Below are 23,046 nucleotides of genomic sequence, written 5' to 3'. Positions count from 1 at the left end.
TCATCTTCTTTATATCAGTTTCAGACATAGTACTTTCGCTGTCTCATGACAGCTCTTCAGTGTAACTGACAATGACATATAATATGACGTCATACTTATGATGACGTCATAAATTACAACTGTGACGTCATAATGTATTTATACACTCCAGCGACGACACCAAGTAATTTAACAATAATTTTTGTAGGGAGACATTTGAATTAAAATACACAGTAATTGTAAAGTAACAGTGTAACATTTACGATTGAAATGAGAAATCTGTTAATACATTCTAGGGTTCAATTTGTGTTTCATCAATTGGATAAATAGAGGATTCATCACGAGTGTTTTTTTAATATGGGAAATATCAACCGAGTCTTAGTTAATCGGTATTTGCCGAGCCTTTGGCGAGGCAAATACCGATTAACGGGACGAGGTTGATATTTCCCATATTAAAAAACACTCGTGATGAATTCTATTTATCATTTTCACATTTTTGCTTCCAAATTAAGGAATAATTGCATTAAACATTAACATCAGCAACTTGTCGAAATCTTACGTATAGATCGTGCGTAGTGATACATGTTTTCCATAGCCATGTAAACCAAAATAAACAATTCGCTGAGAAAAAAAGTTCCTCGGATTATTTTAAACAAAATACTTGAACAGACTTTTGCAGAATAATTGAAACTTTAATAACGGTAACAACAACGATTCTGTGTAATCTGATTATATCTCTTGTGTAACTTCACTTATAATATATAGTTTCAAATCAAACCGCTCGCTCTTCCGGTTATCTAATTTGCATATTTAATTTGCATACTTATGTCATTGGGGTATGACATACATGTTTTTATGTCATAAGCTTATGTCATGGATAAATGCTTAAGTTAAATGATAAACATTTGTTCTTTTTCCAGTCTCAGCTGCTTGTTACTTGTAAACAATTTATAAAACGGAAAAATGGTAAATTTCCCGTTTCCGCAATATATATATATATATATATATATATATATATATATATATATATATATATATATATATATATAAGATTTAACTCCTAATTTGATGACGTATGTATGTGCATTTGTAATTCTTGTTTTACATCAATACTTGATTTTATGACTTCTTGTACTCTTATTGATGAGTTAATGTTATTTCTTTTGTGATATCTTAAACTTATGCTGGATTTTAGATATTAATAAATATAATGTGCTTTAGCTTTAATTCTTCTTTTAACATTAACTGTTCCGTGTCATTATGAGTATGGAGTAATATTTTATTAGTGGGATCTTATGTTTAATCTATTAAATGGCAAAATATATTGAAAGTCATAAGTAATAATTCACATAAAACACCAACATATATCCATTAGGTTAAACACGTTTTAGACCTGACAGCCAATTTTGTTGACGAGGAGCCTATTTTTTGTGGTATGACCTTAAGGTCGTTCGTTCTTTCGTATGTTCGTTCTTTCGAGTGTTCGTTCGTTCGTTCGTTCGTTCGTCCGTCCGTCCGTCCGTCCGTCCTTCATTCCTCCCTCCCTTCCTCCCTTCCTTCCTTCCTTCCTTTATTTTTCATGGTCCAAGTGAGTTATTGATATCACGAATCCAATTTTTCGATAAGCGCCTGTGGAGCAGAATGGTTCTTCTGATTATGAAAAGGGTTTTGTTTCTTTTATTTAATTCTTCTGGTGAAGAACATACCTCACAAAAGTTCTCTTTTTCTTTCACTAGGGGGTCAGCAGTTGGAGTAGGATGCAACCATCATGACAGGCCTCACAAGACGACGCGGGATATCCGGGGCTGTCCTCCTTGTCTTGTCCCTCTCCCACACCTTGCAAGACACACAGCATGGGGGTATGCTCAGCAATATTCCAGCTATACGAGGGCAGGTCAAAACGTTCTAAGCCTGTCTAACTTTCAACTATGGGCCATAACAAAGTGACTAGTCAATGTACTACATTGTTTGAGTAGTTCATTGCAAGTGTATTTGGTTTGTTGGGGCCGTTTGTATATTACTGACAGCCAGTTGAACGTGATAGGGGTCCAAATGGACACAGAAATGAAAAAGAACGAGTACCGAGCAGTCATCGAGGTTTTGACTCCAGAGAAAAGTACTCCCCAAGAAATTCATGGCCGCATGTCACAAGTGTGTTCCACTGTTAAACGTTGGGCAGCTATGTTTAAGGCTGGGAGAACAAGCCTTGATGATGACCCTATGTCCATCAATTAAGATTCAATGATGGAGAAAAACGTATACTTTCACATGCACGTATTACCATTGCTGAACTTGAGGAAGACACAGTTCTAAGCCATGGACCCTTTGAAGCTATTATTCATGAACATTTACAGATGAATGATTTGTATTACTTTTTTACGGTGATCGACCTGTCTTTATCTCAATCAATTCCATAAATAACATATGTTTGAAAAGTCTTAAAGAATTAGAAGTTACTGGTCATCCCAACAGCGGGAACTGTGTCATAGTTAAACTGAGTTGAACTATTTCCAGGTCAATGTGACCCGTGAAGATCCGGGGTAGAATAGGTCTTCAGCAACCCATGCTTGCCGTAAAAGGCGACTATGCTTGTAAGAGGTGACTAACGGGATCGGGCGGTCAGGCTCGCTCTCTTGGTTGATGATGCATGTCATTATTTTCAAATTGCGTGGATCGATACTCATGATGTCAAACACTGGATTGTCTGGTCCAGACTAGATAATTTACAGACCGCCGTCATATACCTAGAATACTGCTGAGTGCGGCTTTAAACAACAATCAAACAAACAGTATTTATAATCAAATAGGTTGAATATGTCTGCTTTCGGGGTAAACTTTGTGGTATATTTACGTATCTGAGACAGAAAGAGTTGAATCCAGAGTTTGGCAGTGTGTTGACAGCCAGTTATATTGAGCTTTATTGCCATTAAACAAAAAGAATTATCGTAGCCATGAAAAATAGGTTGGCTAGTCTGTGATCACAAAAGTGGTACACATACATGTGTAACGTATAGCATATGGACAGAGTAGAGGCAATTTATGGATAACAACTTTTTCATTTACTGTAAAGGCGACGTTCCGGTATAGATCCTTATACCATTGTCAAGCAAGGCTGCATATGGAGTGTTTTTTTTAAATAGGGCATATCAATAGTGCTTAAATGTTTGTGTGGTTTATTGTATGCTGCGATCAATGTTTTATCACTGGAAAGACCGAACACAGAACACACCCTGTGCCGTTTAGGTTCTTATGATGTTCCTTGTCGACATCCCAATGAATCATAAAATTTGGTGCCAGCGAACGGTCGGATCAATCAGTATGTTGTTGAAGTTTTCAGTTCAAAATTTAATGACCTCTGTTTAGGTACTTTTGTGTTTTTTTCTGTCATTTCTGTTTGCAATGTGGTGTTTTTGTATCTTTTCAGAAGTGCTCCCCAGTAATCCATTTAGATTTATCAATGAGACCTTGACCTTGAACTGTACCGTGACCTCAGACAGTATCCCTGGCAACTTTTCTGGATCACTGTTCTTCGTTAAAGATTTTGAAGATGTGGAGAAGGTTCTTCCCATGCAATACATCACCCCTCTAGGTGACCGAGCCATCCAGCTCGACTTCCCCATCACGTCACGCATTCATCAGGGGGGCTACGTCTGTAAACTGAACAAGACGGATGGAAGCAGTGTCATCATAGGTAGTCAAAACGTCAGCGTGGATTGTAAGTAATTTACGGTTTTCTCAGTAAGAAAACTTTCCCATTTCTTGGAGTGTCAAAGCATGGGAAGCCGTCTTTAGTGACCTTGACCCCTAGAACGTGTAAGCTTACCTTCGAACATATTGTCATCACTGTAACTGTACACTGATATTTTCGTTTCGGAGACTGCCGTTTCACTTTTGTGTCTATTATCCTTAGTAGAAGTTTATTCACAGAAATAATATAGGCCATAGCCCCAGGTTACACATTGAGAATTACAGAGTGAGAAAGTATTTTAAGTCTGTCTCAGTAACATTCCCTGTCTGGTGCTCGGCATTAAGGGCTAAAACAAGGACTGGTCGGCTCGGAGTCAGTATACTGTGTCTGAGTGGGGTATTCATGTTAAACTGTGGCATGGTATCTCAATGTGCTAACACAATAAATCGGAATCAGTCCGGACTAACGGACTAAAGCACACGCACGCACTACACCACACCGCACCGCACCGCACCGCACCGCACCGCACCACACCACACCACACCACACCACACACACTTGCATACACGTCGCTATATAAGTGCAATAATCTTGGACGCGGCGTTAAACCCCATTTCACAAAGCTTTTCAGTTTCTGTCTCAGGCTCATCACCGTTGATCTGGTTATATAAAATTCCCTGTCATGTATCTGTTACCTGTAGATATTTTTAATATCAGGATATAACGTTTATTCTTATACATACATAATGACACTATGTCATAACGCATGCATGAACACTATACCCAGTAAATACCAGGACCAACTTGCACAAAGCGATCTTAGCGCCAAGATGATCGTTACTCCCATACTTTAACATAGGCTTACAATAGTCATAGCGCTAAGATCGCTTTGTGCAAGTGGGCCCAGGTAATACTTTGCTACCGTTTTGCTTTGAAGCATTGTCATGAAAAAAAATATGAAAACTTCGCTGCCCTTAGTATTTTACGTGTATACCAGATTATATATATCAGAGATTGTCTTCAAACATGAACCGATTAAAGTTGATTCTGAATCACCATCACCAAGAGAAACAGGTTTTATTTCTGCTATAAAATCAAGATAAGCTTTTAATAATTTTGAGAAAACATTGCTTGAGAAAAATAAGATCTTCATTCCTATTTGTCCCAGATCGTCCCAAGAAGGTTGAGAAGATCGACTGCCGTGTGTTTGACTGGAGGAACATGACCTGCACGTGGGACCTGGGAGTGGACTTTATACACAAGGACATGGTGAAATCCGAACTGATTTGGATAATAGGGTAATAATTATGTAGCGTTTCTTATGCATGGTCGACAATATCACGAACAATACACTATACAATACAATAACTGGGACCTTTAGTACAAAACTGGATACTTTGAACATTGAAGTTAAAATTATTAAAAGTATTAAGTAATGATCTCTCTACCAACAATTTATCAATCTCCATTAAAAAAACTCAAAATAAAATCTTCATTCGATCAGCATTAATGTTTTTTTGTGTGTAGAAACAAAACTATAACCGTCCTAAATGGATCTGGAAAGTTACAACAAATACACATACAGTTAACTACGGTTATAACGAACTCAACGGGACCACTAATTTTAGTTCGTTATAACCGTAGTTCGTTATAAGCATATATACAGCATAACTACAGCAAATAGTCGGGACAAAAAAGTATGTTCGTTATATCCGTCAGTTCGTTATAAGCGTGTTCGTTATAAACGTAGTTTACTGTAATTCGAAATATATCAAATGGTGACTTCCTGATCATTTTTGTGAAATTGGGGACCGGATTCATCTGGAAAAAAACAGTTGTGTCGTTGGGTCTGGCTTAATCCCCGATGCAAAATGAATAAAAAATATCTTCCAATCTGCCTCGGTATAAGAACAAACAGTTGTCCGATTTTTTAAATTTCTCTTCCTGCTGCTTGGATGGCGTCAAGCGTTTTATGCAAATTGTGTGAGTGTCGGGTGTTACCGGTAGGGCAGGTCAGGCTTACCCTTCATTCGTGACTAACTCGTGTTATTCCGGGACAAGCCGGATAGCGACTCGTGCCCTTCTCATGAACATTTTTGCGACTGGGTTCCGTCTTAGCGCAAACGGGCATACCTAAAACAATTGTCAACTCGTTGCGTAATGGTTCAAATATATTTCCCCATATATTATATATATTTCAGATGCAATTTAAAGCAAATCGGGACGTGCGGAATTATACAGTATGATTGAACACATTTAAGTGTGTCTCGGGTATATTTTAAGATGCAAGACACATGTAAAATCTAAAACTATTTATGAGGGATTATTTGACAAAGAACTCGAAATCATACGCCCATTCTGATTGGTTTGTCGTATTTTCGCACAAACAGTCATCGATAGGGGGACCAGTCTTCTTGCGGGTTACGGAAAGGGGCGAGTTGTGACGAATGGCTTACCCTTACGCGAACACCTGGTGTTACCAGCGATTCCATTCATATCGTTCTCACCACTAGTTTGCCCTTTACGCCCAATGGGATCCGTTTCGGCGGATAACCGAGACTGGTTATTCTCTTAAGTGACGGGAGCGAAGCAGACTATTTCCCATGAAGCATAATGCGATTTACATAGAGTGCTGCCTGTGTTTGAGTGAGTGAGTGTGTGAGTGAATATGGTTTTACGCCGCTTTTAGCAATATTCCAGCAATATCACGGCGGGGGACACCAGAAATGGGCTTCACACATTGTACCCATGTCGGGAATCGAACCCGGGTCTTCGGCGTGACGAGCGAACGCTTTAACCACTAGGCTACCCGACCGCCCCTGCCTGTGTTTGAACGCAAACAGTGAGCCACTTGTAAGTAATATAACATGCATGTCTGTGATGGTTGTTTGTTTGGGAAAATGTTCAAGGAAATGACAACAGTGGTTAGGAAACATTCTGCACGTGCTTTACGTGTATTCAAGCCCTATAAAATTTAATATAAAACGTCCACGTCATAACATCGATTATCTGCCGAAAGGACACCATGCCTTTGTAGAGCTCCAGTCAATTAAAATGCCACGTCTAACGAACCATTGGTATGCTGAATAGTGGAGACAAGAAAGAATTGCTCGTCACGACATAACCACCCTTAAACCACACCATATATCCAACCTTAAACTACACACTATATCCACCCTTGAACCAAACATCCACCCTTGAACCACACCATATATCCATCCATAAATCACACCATGCATTAATGTGTAAACCACGCTGTATATCCTCCCTTAAAACACAACTTATATCCACCCTTGAACCACACCATATATCCACACTTAAACCACACCATATATCTACACTTAAACCACACCATATACCCACCCTTAAATCACGCCATATATCTACACTTAAACCACAACATATATCCACACTTAAACCACACCATATATCTACACTTAAACCACGCCATATATCCACACGTAAACCACACCATATATCCACACTTAAACCGCACCATATATCTACACTTAAACCACACCATATAACCACACTTAAACCACACCATATATCCACACTTAAACCACACCATATACCCACCCTTAAATCACGCCATATATCCATCCGTGAACAAGACCCTATATCCACACTTAAACCACAATCATATGTCAACCCTTAAACCACATTATATATCCATCCTGGAACAACAGCATATATCCATCCTTGAACAGCACCCTTAAACCACATCATATATCCATCCTTGAACCACACCATGTATCAACCCAAATATCGCTCCAAGCTTTCGCCAATTGACCCACAGAAACCAGTTTTCCATTAATGGATCCCTTCTTTTCGTAGTCGTTTTCGGCCGAGCGCCTGTCCCCACCAGGGCAAGACTTCCTGCAGCTGGAAAGAAAACGATGGCCGAAATTCTTTCAAGGTTTCAGTTCGGTACCAGATGCTTGTCACTGTCAGGTGTGTCAAGGCTAGCAATGGAACAGCTGCTACATCTGACTGGGTGGCTGTGACAGGACTGACACTAGGTGAGATAAATGTTTATATAATGAGTATGACTTTACATTTCAGTACTTGTTCAGTGGTAAAACACTTTCCATATTCATAAGAATTCTCTGGCAAAAACAGAGTCGATTGTAGGACTGACTTTATCATGATCATGTGTATATGAATCCCCATCAAATAGGGATGGCAAAAAGTTCGTGAAAAGGTGATCGTATCTTGCCCCAACACTGGCACCCGTTACAAACACAAGCAAAGGCAAGTCAATTGTTCACCTGAATAAACACGGGGACGTATGGTACAAGTCGAAATAAGGAATTGTCTCCCAATTGTAAAATTTGTCTCCAACTTTTGAAAGCTTTACTGAGGCATTGAATGTTGTTACCTTGATCAAACAACTTCTGGGCAAGAGTTGTATGAAATATTGTTAGAAAGGTCACGCATGTTGAAAGTACAACAACTGTGAAGAAGCAAATGTATTTGTCCCATTTTTTATTTAAACATACGAAAATCCTTACTGGAAAATATTACCGTTCTGTCACATATTACATGTGTTGGGGTTAAAAACTACCCCTTTCTATATTCTCTCCCTGAAGAAAGACATCTTCAGAATTGTGTATTCACAAGAAATAAAAACATAAATAAACCCCTTACAGAGGCAAACATTTACTAAAGCTCTATGTTTACAGTGGAACCAGCTCCTGTGCATTCATTGACTGTAGCGAACAGGACTAGCAGGTGTTTGTATCTCGAGTGGAACCATACAGAGTACGAAAGGAATATTATGTACACAGTGCACGTCCTGCAGGAACAGGACTACATCTTAAAGGTAAACCTGCTGACCCACCTGTAATACACTACTCCACATTCGACAGGGATATCCATTAGCTCCAGTAGGGTCATGATGTACACAGTGCGCGCCCTGCAGGAACAGGACTCTATCTTAAAGGTAAACCTCCTGACTTACCTGTAACACACTACTCCACATTCGACAGGGATATCCATTAGCTCCAGTAGGTTCATGAAGTACACAGTGCACGTCCTGCAGGAACAGGACTACATCTTAAAGGTAAACCTGCTGAACCTGTAACACACTACTCAACATTTGACAGGGATATCCATTAGCTCCAGTAGGGTCATGAAGTACACAGTGCACGTCCTGCAGGAACAGGACTCTATCTTAAAGGTAAACCTGCTGACCCACCTGTAACACACTACTCCACATTTGACAGGGATATCCATTAGCTCCAGTAGGGTCATGACGTACACAGTGCACGTCCTGCAGGAACAGGACTCTATCTTAAAGGTAAACCTGCTGACCCACCTGTAATGCACTACTCCACATTCGACAGGGTGATGTCCATTAGCTCCAGTAGGGTCATGATGTACACAGTGCGCGCCCGGCAGGAACAGGACTCTATCTTAAAGGTAAACCTGCTGACCCACCTGTAATACACTACTCCACATTCGACAGGGATATCCATTAGCTCCAGTAGGGTCATGAAGTACACAGTGCACGTCCTGCAGGAACGGGGTTCTGTCTTAAACGTAAACCTGCTGTCACACCTGTAATACACTACCCTACATTTGACAGGGATATCCATTAGCTCTAGTAGGGTTATGATGTACACAGTGCAGAGTGAACGGGGTACTGTCTCAAAGGTAAACCTGCTGTCACACCTGTAATACAATACTCCACATTTGACAGGGATATCCATTAGCTCCAGTAGGGTCATGAAGTACACAGTGCACGTCCTGCAGGAACAGAGCTCTGTCTAAAGGTAAACCTGCTGACCCACCTGTAATACACTACTCCACATTTGACAGGGATATCCATTAGCTCCAGTAGGGTCATGACGTACACAGTGCACGTCCTGCAGGAACGGGGTTCTGTCTTAAAAGTAAACCTGCTGTCACACCTGTAATACACTACTCCACATTTGACAGGGATATCCATTAGCTCCAGTAGGGTCATGAAGTACACAGTGCACGTCCTGCAGGAACAGAGCTCTGTCTTAAAGGTAAAGCTGCTGACCCACCTGTAATACACTACTCCACATTTGACAGGGATATCCATTAGCTCCAGTAGGGTCATGAAGTACATAGTGCACGTCCTGCAGGAACGGGGTTCTGTCTTAAAAGTAAACCTGGTGACCCACCTGTAATACACTACTCCACATTTGACAGGGATATCCATTAGCTCCAGTAGGGTCATGAAGTACACAGTGCACGTCCTGCAGGAACAGGGTTCTGTCTTAAAGGTAAACCTGCTGACTTACCTGTAACACACTACCCCACATTTGACAGGGATATCCATTAGCTCCAGTAGGTTCATGAAGTACACAGTGCACGTCCTGCAGGAACAGGGTTCTGTCTTAAAGGTAAACCTACTGACCCACCTGTAATACACTACCCCACATTTCATAGGGATATAGTGTGGTGATTCAGTGTTAGAACTGATCCCAAGCAACCTACGCTTGTCGTGAGAGGTGACTGACTGACTGAGTGAGTTTGATTTTACGCCGCTTTTAGCAATATTCCAGCAATATAACGGCGGTGGACACCGTAAGAGGTGACTAAAAGTACCAGGGGGTCAGGCTCCATGATTGGGATGATAACATGACATCGTACCCAGACGGCGTAACATCACTGACATGCTGGTTCATACTCCGCCTCCGTGGTCTAGAGGTAGAGCGTCCGCCCGGAGAGCGGAAGGTCCGGGGTTCGATCCCCGGCCGCGTCATACCAAAAGACGTTAAAAGATGGTACTTGTTGTTACCCTGTCTGGCGCTCGGCATTAAGGGGCTAAAATAAGGACTGGTCGGCTAGGAGTCAGTATACTGTTTCTGAGTGAGGTATTCATGTTAAACTGCGGCATGGTATCTCAGTGTGCTAGCACTATAAATCGGCATCAGTCCGGACTAGTACAAGCAGCCACACACATACACGTGCATGCACGTCGCTATATAAGTGCAATAATCTTGGACGCGACGTTAAACCCAATTTCACCTGCGTTGACTCCGGCGTTACACGTCAGCCATAACACGGACATCGATATCCGTCAGTAGAGGTCCCACAGAAACACTTGTTTGCTTCACCTGGAATTTACTACTCCAAATTTGATAGAGATAGGAAGTGTGGTTAATACGTATACCATACGAAACAAATTATGGTATAATGTAATTCGTGCAAGAGAGTCTCTGTTATGTTTTCAGTTTAACACAAGTGAAAGGGAGGTAACTCTGTGTGACCTTCATCCGGCCAGGACATACAAATTGCGAGTGTCGTGCATCCCACTGAGATATAAATCTAACAAAACTGAAGGTTTTTACAGTGACTGGACCACCCTAAACGTGGACACACTGGAAGATGGTATGAGTTCAAAAGTTTACTTTTTATTGGTACTTCTAGTGACTGAGTAACTTATAATTTAACGACACATCGGCAGTATTTCAGCAATATCGTAACGAACTGGTACTTTTAAAAAGGAATTGTATTTTCAGGTTAATGTTTAAGAATCACTTATGATGAATTTACTTATGATATAGTAGAATCGACTCTGATTTGGGCAGAGAAGGGTTTGCGCTTTTATTGCAATTGTGAATGAATGGTTAAAGGATAGTTTGAGTGAGTGAGTGAGTGAGTTGGGTTCAACGCCGCTTTTAACAGTATTACAGTTATATCACGGCGTGTCAGCTTAATGTGGGAGGAAAGCCTGAAGTGATGCAGGTCTCAAACGTTTACCACTTCGGTGAAACCCACGAGTACGGGTATGATGCTGACAAAACTAGAAACATAATCGGGGCGAACCGGGATTCGAACCCACAATCATAGGTTTCTGGAGTTCCCAAGGGACGCAACTCTGCGCAGCGAATCGCGGCGCCTTAGAACCCTGAGCCACCCGTGCCCCCTAAGGATAGTTTGAGGGAAGGTGAGCATCACAAATTGTTGCAATGCTCGTTCATTGATTACTTTGGCCCAGGCCTTTGGTGTAATATATCTCCATATGACGATTGTGTGATCTTTTTGACATCTACACCTTGTCAACATGCTTATGTTCCCAACACCGGCTGCCATTAGGTACGTGTTAAATGAAGGTCGACAAGGTAAAGCTGTATTCCGCTCTTATGAACATGGGGGCACGGGTGGCCCAGTCTAAGGCAGAGTTGCGTCCCTTTGGCTCGCCAGAAACCTATGATTGTGGGTTCGAATCCCGATTCGCCCCGATTTTGTTTCTAGGTTTGTCAGCATCATACCCGTGCTCGTGGGTTTCACCAAAGTGGTAAACGTCTGAGACCTGCATCACTTGGGGCTTTCCTCCCACATTAAGCTGACACGCCGCGATATGACCGGAATACGGTTAAAAACGGCGTTAAACCCAACTCACTCACTCACTCACTCACTCTTATGAACATGGCCCGTGTTGCAGTACCGAGTGGCGTTCCGGGTGTGCAGCGTGGGAGCTTTGTTTACAATGACTGTAACCAGTTAGATACCTGCGGTGTGACTATCTACTGGAAGGTGCGTATTGTAATGGGACTATCTACTGGCAGGTGCGTATTGTTACGGGACTTTCTACTGGCAGGTGCGTATTGTAATGGGACTATCTACTGGCAGGTGCGTATTGTAATGGGACTATCTACTGGCAGGTGCGTAATGTAATGGGACAATCTACTGGCAGGTGCGTAGTGTTACGGGACTATCTACTGACAATGTGTATTGTAATGGGACTATCTACTGGCAGGTGCGTATCGTTACGGGACTATCTACTAACAATGTGTATTGAAATGGGACTATCTACTGGCTGGTGCGTATCGTTACGGGACTATCTACTGACAATGTGTATTGTAATGGGACTATCTACTGGCAGGTGCGTATCGTTACGGGACTATCTACTAACAATGTGTATTGAAATGGGACTATCTACTGGCTGGTGCGTATCGTTACGGGACTATCTACTAACAATGTGTATTGTAATGGGACTATCTACTGGCAGGTGCGTATCGTTACGGGACTATCTACTGACAATGTGTATTGTAATGGGACTATCTACTGGCTGGTGCGTATCGTTACGGGACTATCTACTGACAATGTGTATTATAATGGGACTCTTTCAGGTGCGTATATCTATATATCATAATGTGACTGTCTACTGGTAGGTCTGTTTAGTTGTTCAATTGTAGGAACTGTTGCAGACTTGGCAGATCATGCATCACAAATCTGCTACTTATGGTTGCCAAGACTCATAAATAGCAACTGCTATTAACCTGTTGGTCACTTAACCACAGGATGAAACAGCGACCTTCTTCTGTTATTTAAATATGGCCCGGAATGGCCCAGAATGGCCCGGCATGGAAGAGAAACCTGGTCAGGAGTCGGTTAACTCAATGTTTGGTGTTGTCATTTGTCGAATGCACAAACTGAAAAAGAGGACACAGATTTGGAAAAAAACGTTTTCGTTATCAGTCAGCTGCCATCTCAAGTATAGCCGTTCAGCATGAGACATTTGTAGTCGTTCCCACTGACAAGGTCTAAAACAACGTGACCATTATATGTAAGCATCACTACATTAATTGAACTTGGTGTAAGTGACAAGGAAAATAATGCCACAAATAAATCCGTTATGCCAACTGAGGAATGAATATGTCAAAACCATGCATCAGTGCTATCAACTTTTGACTTGACTACAACATCACGAGATGCCCATTCCTCTTATGTACTTGAATCCAAACCTCCATAAAAATCCATACGAAAAGAGATACATTGCAGCGTACAGCAAATGTACCATCAAATGCCCGTCTCAAAGATTAACCTTAATCCTTATCACAATCAAGGAACGGCTTTCTTTTATGTTCTCAGAAATAGTTTAAGACAAGAGGAATTAATATCATTTGGATTTTCAAAAGCTCAAAGGATTTGCCCGGGTTTTTTTTTTGTAATCTCAGAATCTCTGTCCGAACATTTAATCTATAACCACTACCCCAGACGAGAAACATATGGGGAAATTTATTCCATGCCCCATGGGTCATTTGGCACTAAAGGTAGTGAATATAAATATAGTTACATCACTATGTTCATGTTCATGACAATTTGAAAGCAAACGTCATCAGAAGTTGACTAAGGAAGCAATAAGTGAAATTTGAGGAAAGGACATTTGGGCAAAAAGTCGGCATCCCAATGGTCCCCAATGTGCTTCCCCCTTGCCTGTTATCCCCCACCCAACAAAGTTGGTGGAGGATATAGAAACGGGCTCCGTCCGTCCGTCACGTTTCGTTTCCGGAGCATAACTCAGAAACCGTTCAATATTTTTTCATGAAACTTTGCAGGTCTGTCAAGTACATGCTGCACTGGTGCCTTTTGCTATTTAGACATTTTAGAAATGTTTATTTTTTACGTTTCCATTGCAACAAGACGGACCTAGGTTCTGTGAGGGTAGGGTTCGTTTCCGGAGCATAACTCATAAACCGTTCAATATCTTTTCATCAAACTTTGCAGGCCTCTCAGGTACATGCTGAACTTGTGCCTTTTGCTATTTAGAAATTTTAGAAAATTGTATTTTTACGTTTCCATGGCAACAAGATGGACTTAGGTTCCAAACTCTTCTTTTTTTACAATTTCCATGACAAGTTTCACCTCGGTTAAAAAAGGTTAGGGTTTGTTTATATTTACTTATGTCATAAATTCTGCAATAGGGGCGGGTGATATAGCTACGTTAGTGGCAAACTCTTGTTTCTTTTTACATAAGAATCGGAATTCCTGCTCAAATTGGCAAAATCAAAACAAGCGAATTTAGCTAAGACCTTTAACTTCAGATTCAGTGTATCAATGACATTAGATATGTGAACTGCCTGCCCTCTGAACAAGGCTCAGTAAACTATTTTTCTTTTACCTCGTCTAACCAGTTTCTGTTATTGTCCAAAGCCAGTACCTCTGAAAGAGTCCAATGGGGAGATAACTCTATACAGAATAAAGAAGGAAGACACGCGGCACGGAACAAGCGAGATGATGGAGGTGGCAGGATCAGCAACGTCCTATGACCTGATTGTCAGGAAAGACCGGGAGTATAGCATTACTTTGAGAGCAGGAACACAGGTCGGCATGTCAGGAGAGTCAAAGCCTATTGTGATCCCACCTTACAAACGTAAGCTCTCAAGCATTGGTTGTCAATGAGTTTTGATTCCCAACTATCAGGGTGAATACAATGGGCTGTAACAGACCTCACCAGTGTATACCTCTGAATTACCAGATTACCTTTGATCAGAGCGCTGCAAATCTTTCCACGCACTCTCCTTCAGAAGATGAAATGTAGCTTTGCCTCCACCAGGCACTACTTCATCATTTCCGCTACCCAGACAATGCATCACCATTTGAGATTTACACACAGCTCAATCTGACAATAACGCTTTACAAATTACATTCATAGTGACAGAAGGCTTCCCAGTGTCATAGATATCTGTGAAAATATTGTGTTGTGGGTCCACATAAAATCGCTGTGTCACCTTTCAGAGAAAAAAATGAAGTGCTGGCTGAAAAAGCAATATCTCAAAGACAAATATAAATAAGTTAATAAGAATGCAACTGTGTAACTGTTGACTGTAACAGAGACAGCGGAGCTGTGGGGGTGTTCCAGAGGACGTCACTCGGTGGCATTGTTGACGCCATGTTAAGCTCTCTCGTGTGTGGGGGTGGGGGTGGGGGGGGTGGGGGTGGGGGTGGGGGGGTGGGGGGTGGGGGGGGGGGGTCGTCTAAGGCGCCCCGATTTGCTGTGATTGTGGGTTCGAATCCCGGTTCGACCCGATTACGATTCTAGGTTTGTCAGCACCATACCCGTGCTCGTGGGTTTCACCGAAGTGGTAAACGTCTGAGACCTGCATCACTTCGGGCTTTCCTCTCACATTAAGCTGACACGCCGTGATATACCTGGAATACTGTTAAAAGCGGCTTTAAACACAACTCACTCACTCACTCACTCACTCACTCTCGAGGCGGATTATAATAAGAGCATACTACTTCCTCGCTATAGATAATTATATAGTAAGGATGATAAAGAGATAGTGAAGAGCGTATTGTGTATCCTACTGATTTAAAGAATATAGTGTTCGAATTCGTGTATCAACATTCAGATATCGTATAAATACTCTATTAATCATATAGTAGTTACCTGTTAGTGTATAAGAGTCACGTAATATTGCTAGGTCCATGACTTAGTGATAAGTCCATCCTTCAATTTCAGCCTTATAATACTGATAACGAAATGGTGTTTTCTATTGTAGAAGTGCCCTACCCCTCAGACATCGTGGTGGAGGCAGACAGCTCCACCCTGTACATCACCTGGGGGGTCCCGCCAGGGGCACAGGACCCCCACCAGGGAAGGGTCACAGGCTACACCCTGTACTACTGCAATGGGTCCAAGATCACCTCGAAATGTGAAGTAAGACAGTTAATGTTGTGGTATAGGACAAGACTAAGGGACGAACCATTTGACATTCGGACGGGAGGGGTGGGGTGTGTGTGTTGGGGGGGGGGGGGGGGGGGGGGGGGGGGAGGGCGCAGAAATTATGCTTCAGACTCTTGAAAAAAAATGAAAATGTTGGCTAAAAAATATTTTGCTGCAATAAGTTTTTGTGAAAAAAAGCAGTTTCCTCATGCCCCCACCCAAGAATTTCGAATGGTCGGTCCTTAATACAAATGTTTGTTTGTTTGTTTGTTGTTTAACGCCGCTCTCAGCAGTATTCCAGCTGTACGACGGCGGTCTGTAAATAATCGAGTCTGGACCAGACAATCCAGTGATTGACACCATGAGCATCGATCCACGCAATTTGGATACGATGACATGCATCAACAAAGGGAACGAGCCTCAGCACCCGATCCCGTTACATTGATCTGAGTTTTTACCCTTTTTCTCTGTGTGGCGTTCGAACAGTGTAAATTGACTATGATGATTTGACGAAATCTCAGATATAATTTGAAATGGAATGGATTTGACATTCCTTATTTCCAGGAAGCCATACAGTGGCGCCACTTTGCACCTGATGTAATGGAGGATGAATTGGTGATGCCGGGTAACCTTGACAACCAGCTGATAGGCGTGTCAGCGCTGAGGGAGATCGCCAGTCAGAATGTAAGCAGTGGCATCCAGTGGTGTCTCTGTGTGCACCAGAGGACGGGTAGTAAGTATAATCCTGAATACCATACAAATTAATGTTGGGTGTTAATCAGAGGTGGTTATTGCTATTTGATACCTATGTTTCATGGCTGAACTCGAGTTACATATCGTCTTTGTATGTACAATTGACCAAGGGATGATCAGTGATCTTAGGCACCTCAACGTTTTGTTGGAGTTGTTTCCCTTTACCGAGCTAGGATCCACGGGTTCGAATCCCAAGTTCGCCAAGATTAGATTCGTTATTGGGTCAATAATCATGTCACTAGTGTCATTGTCCATAACACTTGGAGTAGGCAGGACGTGACATACTGGTTTTCATATGTGTCACGTACAAATATATCTGGAAATTGGAAACCATGTGCCAGAAACTAACAGACTGTTTTCTTAACATCTACAAAATACATTTGGGACTGGAATGACACAAGTTCAATGACAATTGAGGAAATAAGATATGTCTGGACAACAAACCAGCTGTCTTGTAAAATGACATACGTGGCTGACAATAAATATAGTGTAAATGATAACCCGATATGCATAAAATAAATTATATATTTTGGAACAATATGAGCGCTATCTAGACCCGTTAGAAAACGGGTAGTTTCCAAAACGCACATGTTAAAGTCATATATGTTATGATATAAGGAAATATGTTATGTGATCCAGTAAATTGATTTAACTAATTTGAAAATCTACAGATTCCTTAAGCAAATGCACACATTTGAACACATCACGGAAGGGCTCACATATAAATACCTGTAAGACTACAACCCGTTTAATTCCGTGTGTTGGGGATGGGGAAGCCTGGGTTTTTTGTTACAGAGACTATCTTATGGCATCTTCTCGAGGCAAGAGAGTTAACTCACTTTAAAAGTCCAGTTTCCACCCTTGCCGAACTAGGCTGGAATTCCTTGGCCCGATCGTAGCGCCACCAGTGGCTATTACCACTTATGTCCCTTCTAAGCCTCTCCTATGGACCAATCAAATTCCACCTCTCGTATCACTTGCATTTGCTTCAAACAAAATGGCGGCGCCACGTCAGGACGATCTGCTCGATAATCAAGATCTATATTGTTATAAAACGGGTCTTACATCGCGAAATGCATCAAATCACGTAAGCACCTTGATTAACAACATGAAAAGATTTTGAAAATATCTGTTGACAACGAGTTGGCAGTGGACATGCTTTGCAAATCCTGCAATCGACCGAAATCTACATGACAGTTTACGAACCGGATTTCGATTTCGATGCGCGATTTTGATTGGACTATGCATAGACTCGTTAGTCCAGCCAAGTTGTAACTCCATAATACAAGCCTAGTTCGGCAAGGGTGGAAACTGGACTTTTATAGTCAGTGAACTCACTTGCCTCGGGAAGATGATCTTATGGATGATCCCGACGTCTACACCACATAGACAATATATTGTGATAGTGGAGTCACTCTAAACAATACCATCTATTTCGTTCAGGACAGAGGTGGGGTAGCTTTGAGATTAAAGCGTTCGCTCGTCACGCCGAAGACCCAGGTTCGATTTCCCACTTGGGTACAATGTGTGAAGCCCATTTATGGTGTCCCCCGCCGTGATATTGCTGGAATATTGCTAAAGGCGGCGTAAAACCATACTCACTCACTCCCTATTTTGTTCAGCTAACAATAATGATATAATGACCCGAAATACCCTCTGTTCAAAGTACCACCATCGCCACGTGGAGTCGTCTTCTCCAGCCACCAGCCGGACAACGCCTTGAGCGTGGAGTGGACCAAGTTTGTCTGTGCCGAGACTCCCATCTATGTCAGCTATTATGTGGTGTCTCACTGTATCGCCAACAACCATGGCGGATGTGCAGGTAGGTGCCCGTTTCAAGTTAAACCGTGCGTCACCATGTCTCACTATACTGCCAACAACCATGGCAGATGTGCAGGTAGGTGCCCGTTTCAAGCTAAACTGTGCATCGCCATGTCTCACTATACCGCCAACAACAATGACAGATGTGCAGGTAGGTGCCCGTTTCAAGTTAAACCCTACATCACCATGTCTAACTATACCGCCAACAACCATGGTGGATGTGCAGGTAGGTGCCCGTTTCAAGCTAAACCCTACATCACCCTGTCTAACTATACCGCCAACAACCATGGCGGATGTGCAGGTAGGAGCCCGTTTCAAGCTAAACCCTACATCACCCTGTCTAACTATACCGCCAACAACCATGGTGGATGTGCAGGTAGGTGCCCGTTTCAAGTTAAACCCTACATCACCATGTCTAACTATACCGCCAACAACCATGGTGGATGTGCAGGTAGGTGCCCGTTTCAAGCTAAACCCTACATCACCCTGTCTAACTATACCGCCAACAACCATGGTGGATGTGCAGGTAGGTGCCCGTTTCAAGCTAAACCCTACATCACCATGTCTAACTCTACCGCCAACAACCATGGTGGATGTGCAGGTAGGTGCCCGTTTCAAGCTAAACCCTACATCACCCTGTCTAACTATACCGCCAACAACCATGGCGGATGTGCAGGTAGGTGCCCGTTTCAAGCTTAACCCTACATCACCCTGTCTAACTATACCGCCAACAACCATGGTGGATGTGCAGGTAGGTGCCCGTCATATTAAACCGTGCATCACCATGTCTCACTATACCGCCAACAACCATAATATATTTACTGTTTCAAGGAGCCCGTGCACGCCTCACTGCATGATGCCTCATTATACCGCGATCAGTCTGGTTGAAGGCTCTGGTAAAGAACACCGAGCCCACTTGCACAAAGCGATCTTAGCGTTACGACTAACTTAAGTAGTTGTTAGAGTGCTAAGATAGTGTTAAGTTGCTAAGATCGCTTTGTGCAAGTGGGCCCAGGTCTTAATGTACAGGCTTACGTCTATGCCGTCGGGGCTTTCTTTCCATATTAAACAGCTCTGTTTAAAGCGGATTTAATTAATTGACGTGATTTCCATGCCTTCTACAGGGCTATCTCATAACTGTTCATATGTGTGTTATATTTACTATATGGACATGGTTTCTAATGTCTTCAGGTCCGTCGGTGCAGGTCAATGTGTCCACCACAAAGAAAAGTCAGGTCATCCAGGGTCTGTCAGCAGGAGTGAAGTACAGGGTGACACTCCGAGCTGTGTCCAGGTCAGGGGAGGGGCCAGAGAGTGAAGCCATCACCAGAGTTGTTGTTAATAGTGGTAAGGGTTACATACTTACCTTTGCTTTATTTGACCAGAGAGTGACACCTCACTCCGAGCTGTGTCGAGGTCAGGGAGGGGCCAGAGATTGACGCCATAAATATGTAAATATTGTTTAGGAATATAGTTTGATTGGAATTCCTCTGTGAGTAAGTTGTTGGTGTTGTTTGTTGTTTTAACGCCGCACTCGGCAATATACCAGCTCTATTTCTTTTCGTTTTACAGATTTAACTGATGTACAAATTGCTGGGATTATAGTAGGTGGATTGGTTGGCGTCTGTGTGTTACTTGGTGTACTGACCTACTGCGTACGGCAAGTGTTGAAATTAGCGTACGACCTGAAATAATCCTCACTCCCTCAGGGGCGGTCGGGTAGCTTGAGGGTTAGCTCGTCGCGCCGACCCGTGTTTGAATACCGATATGGGTACAATGTGTGAAACACATTTTTTTGGTGTCTCTCGGTATCTCCCGCCATAATAATATTGGTAAAAAAGTGGCATAAAACCACACTCACTCACTCACTCACTCACTCAAACACTCAACCACTCACTCACTCACTCACTCACTCACTCAACCACTCACTCAACCACTCACTCACTCACTCACTCAACCACTCACTCACTCAACCACTCACTCACTCAGGGTACTTTTCCAGAACCACAATGTTCCATATATCCATGCCCCAATGGCAATACTTTGGATTGTTCTTCTACTGTACTCAACAACAAAAGTTCCTGTTACAGCAATATATTAGTGTATTTTTCAAACAAGTAAGGTTTGGTTTTCAATATTGTACTACATGTACGGAATCGATTCCAGCCAGCAACAGTGACTGCAAGAAGCATCCCTGGCCTTCCACGAATATCTTCACAAATCGTACGTCGCCGCCTCAGATGTGCATGTATTGTCGCCAGAAGACCTGCCAGCCGTCCCATTTTGACAGGAAACCACAGTCAAGCACGTCTACAGTGGTGCAGACAGCGTCTACGCTGGTCGGCCATACAGTGGGGACAAGTTCTATTCACTGACAAGTCTCGTTTTCGCCCCAGCCACAGCGATGGACGGATTCGAGTGTACCGACGTCGAGGTGAACGTTACGTCAATCATTGTGTCATGGAAGAAGATCTGTTCGGGGGCAGCAGCGTTATGGTATGGGGTGGGATTACAGCAAGACAGAGGACCCGTTTGATAGTGGTAGAGGGTTATCGCAATGGAATAAGCTACCGCGACGAGATCATCGGCCCTGTTGTTCTACCGTTTTTGCGTCGTCATGGCCCAGGCATTACCTTTCAACACGACAACGCCCGGCCTCATTAAATCTTATTCAGTGTCACAGGAACTTTTGTTGTTCAGTATATATTGTCCAGTGGTCAGAATTTGCTCGGATCTGAGCAGAGACTGTGGAGTTTCAAGTCACAAATTTACAGCGGAAGGTCCGGGGTTCGATCCCCGGTCGCGTCCCCTGTCTGGCGCTCGCGTCTCCTGTCTGGCGCTCGTCATCAAGGGGCTAAAACAAGGACTAGTTGGCCTTTATTCAGTATACTTTGGGATATTCATGTTAAACTGTGGCGTGGTATCTCAGTGGACTAACACTATAAATCGGCATCAGTCCGCATGCATGCACGTCGGTATATATGCAATAATCTTGGATGCGACGTTAAACCCCATTTCACCTCAACTCACATATTACATTACATTTACAGACTCTGTGAGTGAGTGAGTGAGTTTGATTTTACGCCGCTTTTAGCAATATTCATGCAATATCAAGGCGGGGGACACCAGAAATGGGCTTCACACATTGTACCAATGTCGGGAATCGAACCCGGGTCTTCGCGGTTGACGAGCGAACGCTTTAACCACTAGGCTACCCGACCGCCCCTACAGACTCTGTGCAGGGCCCCGTTCCACAAAGCGATCTTAGCGCTAAGTCGCTCGTAACTCCCATTCTTTAACACTGACTTACGACAATCGTGGCGCTAAGATCGCTTTGCGGAACGGGGCCCTGGTCCTTAAGCAGAGAGGGTTGGTGGTAGTCAATCTTGAAGACAGATAACGGAGATCATATGAAAAAGCAAGATCCATTATGCAACAAAGTATTCATGGATGATCAGATTTAGATTAGAATATTTTGTACAATGTGTCTATCCAAAATGTACTGTTTCAAGTCATTGTCCTGTTATATGTCCATGTTCCCGAGGCTCGCACAACCACCATGTCTGATACATGCACAGGTGCATATCGCTGAGATACGCGAATACCAAACATGTTTGTTAATACATGAAGAATTACTCATATTCAAGAGGTATTAGATTCGATGCACGAACGAACATACTGTCATGTTGTGTGAACCAACGCTCGTGAACGCATCACATGTGACGTCATAGATCCATGGTTCGAGATGCACCATTTGTCTTGTGCAGCATTAGCGTGTAAAGTTTGGAAATAACGTGCAGCATATCATGATAAGAATAAAGACACTGTGGTAACACTAGCCTGATTGTTAGTTTTTTCATTAAGTGGTACACATTGGAGACGTGTTCTTAACGTACATGCTTCTCCATGTTTCTATGGGTCGCGTCTCTTTTGGCGGTGAGTATATATGTCCGCATCGAAATATTCCAGTCATGCCCAGTGCATGTTGACAATACAGACTATTGTCTTGTTTGTTTGTTGTTTAACGCCGCACTCAGCAATATTCCAGCTATATGACGGCGGTCTGTTAATAATCGAGTTTGGACCAGACATCATGAGCATCCATCCACGCAATGGGGATCAATGACATGCATCAACCAAGTCAGCGAGCCTGACCACCCGATCCCGTTAGTCGCCTCTTACGACAAGCATAGTCGCCTTTTACGGCAAGCATGGGTTGCTGAGGACTATTCTACTAGACTACTGTATTGTCTTTCCAGGTACATCCATAGTAAATACAAGAGTATGTCTTTGGACATCACACTGCCGCAATTAGTTCGGGTAAGTTTCGGACACCGATAGCCATAAGTGTTATAGTGCAGTGAAATTGTAT

The 23,046-nt window shown here is 42.7% G+C and overlaps 1 protein-coding gene across 1 annotated transcript in view; it reads left to right on the top strand.

Moving 5' to 3' along the window:
* The window catches only part of LOC124114809, a 39,133-nt gene that overhangs the window by 13,847 nt on the left and 2,240 nt on the right, over nucleotides 1-23,046 (top strand). Inside the window, exons 2-15 of the mRNA XM_048399946.1 lie at nucleotides 1,716-1,838; nucleotides 3,404-3,694; nucleotides 4,836-4,965; nucleotides 7,505-7,689; nucleotides 8,353-8,492; nucleotides 10,879-11,035; nucleotides 12,093-12,184; nucleotides 14,585-14,804; nucleotides 15,937-16,094; nucleotides 16,665-16,833; nucleotides 18,520-18,675; nucleotides 19,866-20,021; nucleotides 20,247-20,334; nucleotides 22,934-22,994. Of these exons, the coding sequence (XP_048255903.1) occupies nucleotides 1,748-1,838; nucleotides 3,404-3,694; nucleotides 4,836-4,965; nucleotides 7,505-7,689; nucleotides 8,353-8,492; nucleotides 10,879-11,035; nucleotides 12,093-12,184; nucleotides 14,585-14,804; nucleotides 15,937-16,094; nucleotides 16,665-16,833; nucleotides 18,520-18,675; nucleotides 19,866-20,021; nucleotides 20,247-20,334; nucleotides 22,934-22,994 (2,094 nt within the window). The 5' untranslated portion in view covers nucleotides 1,716-1,747. The remainder of the gene's footprint in view (nucleotides 1-1,715; nucleotides 1,839-3,403; nucleotides 3,695-4,835; nucleotides 4,966-7,504; nucleotides 7,690-8,352; nucleotides 8,493-10,878; nucleotides 11,036-12,092; nucleotides 12,185-14,584; nucleotides 14,805-15,936; nucleotides 16,095-16,664; nucleotides 16,834-18,519; nucleotides 18,676-19,865; nucleotides 20,022-20,246; nucleotides 20,335-22,933; nucleotides 22,995-23,046) is intronic.

This window comes from Haliotis rufescens, unplaced genomic scaffold (assembly GCF_023055435.1).
Source record: "Haliotis rufescens isolate VD_foot unplaced genomic scaffold, xgHalRufe1.0.p SCAF_2, whole genome shotgun sequence".
Lineage (NCBI taxonomy): Eukaryota > Metazoa > Mollusca > Gastropoda > Lepetellida > Haliotidae > Haliotis > Haliotis rufescens.
This window is presented reverse-complemented; position numbering and strand designations above follow the sequence as displayed.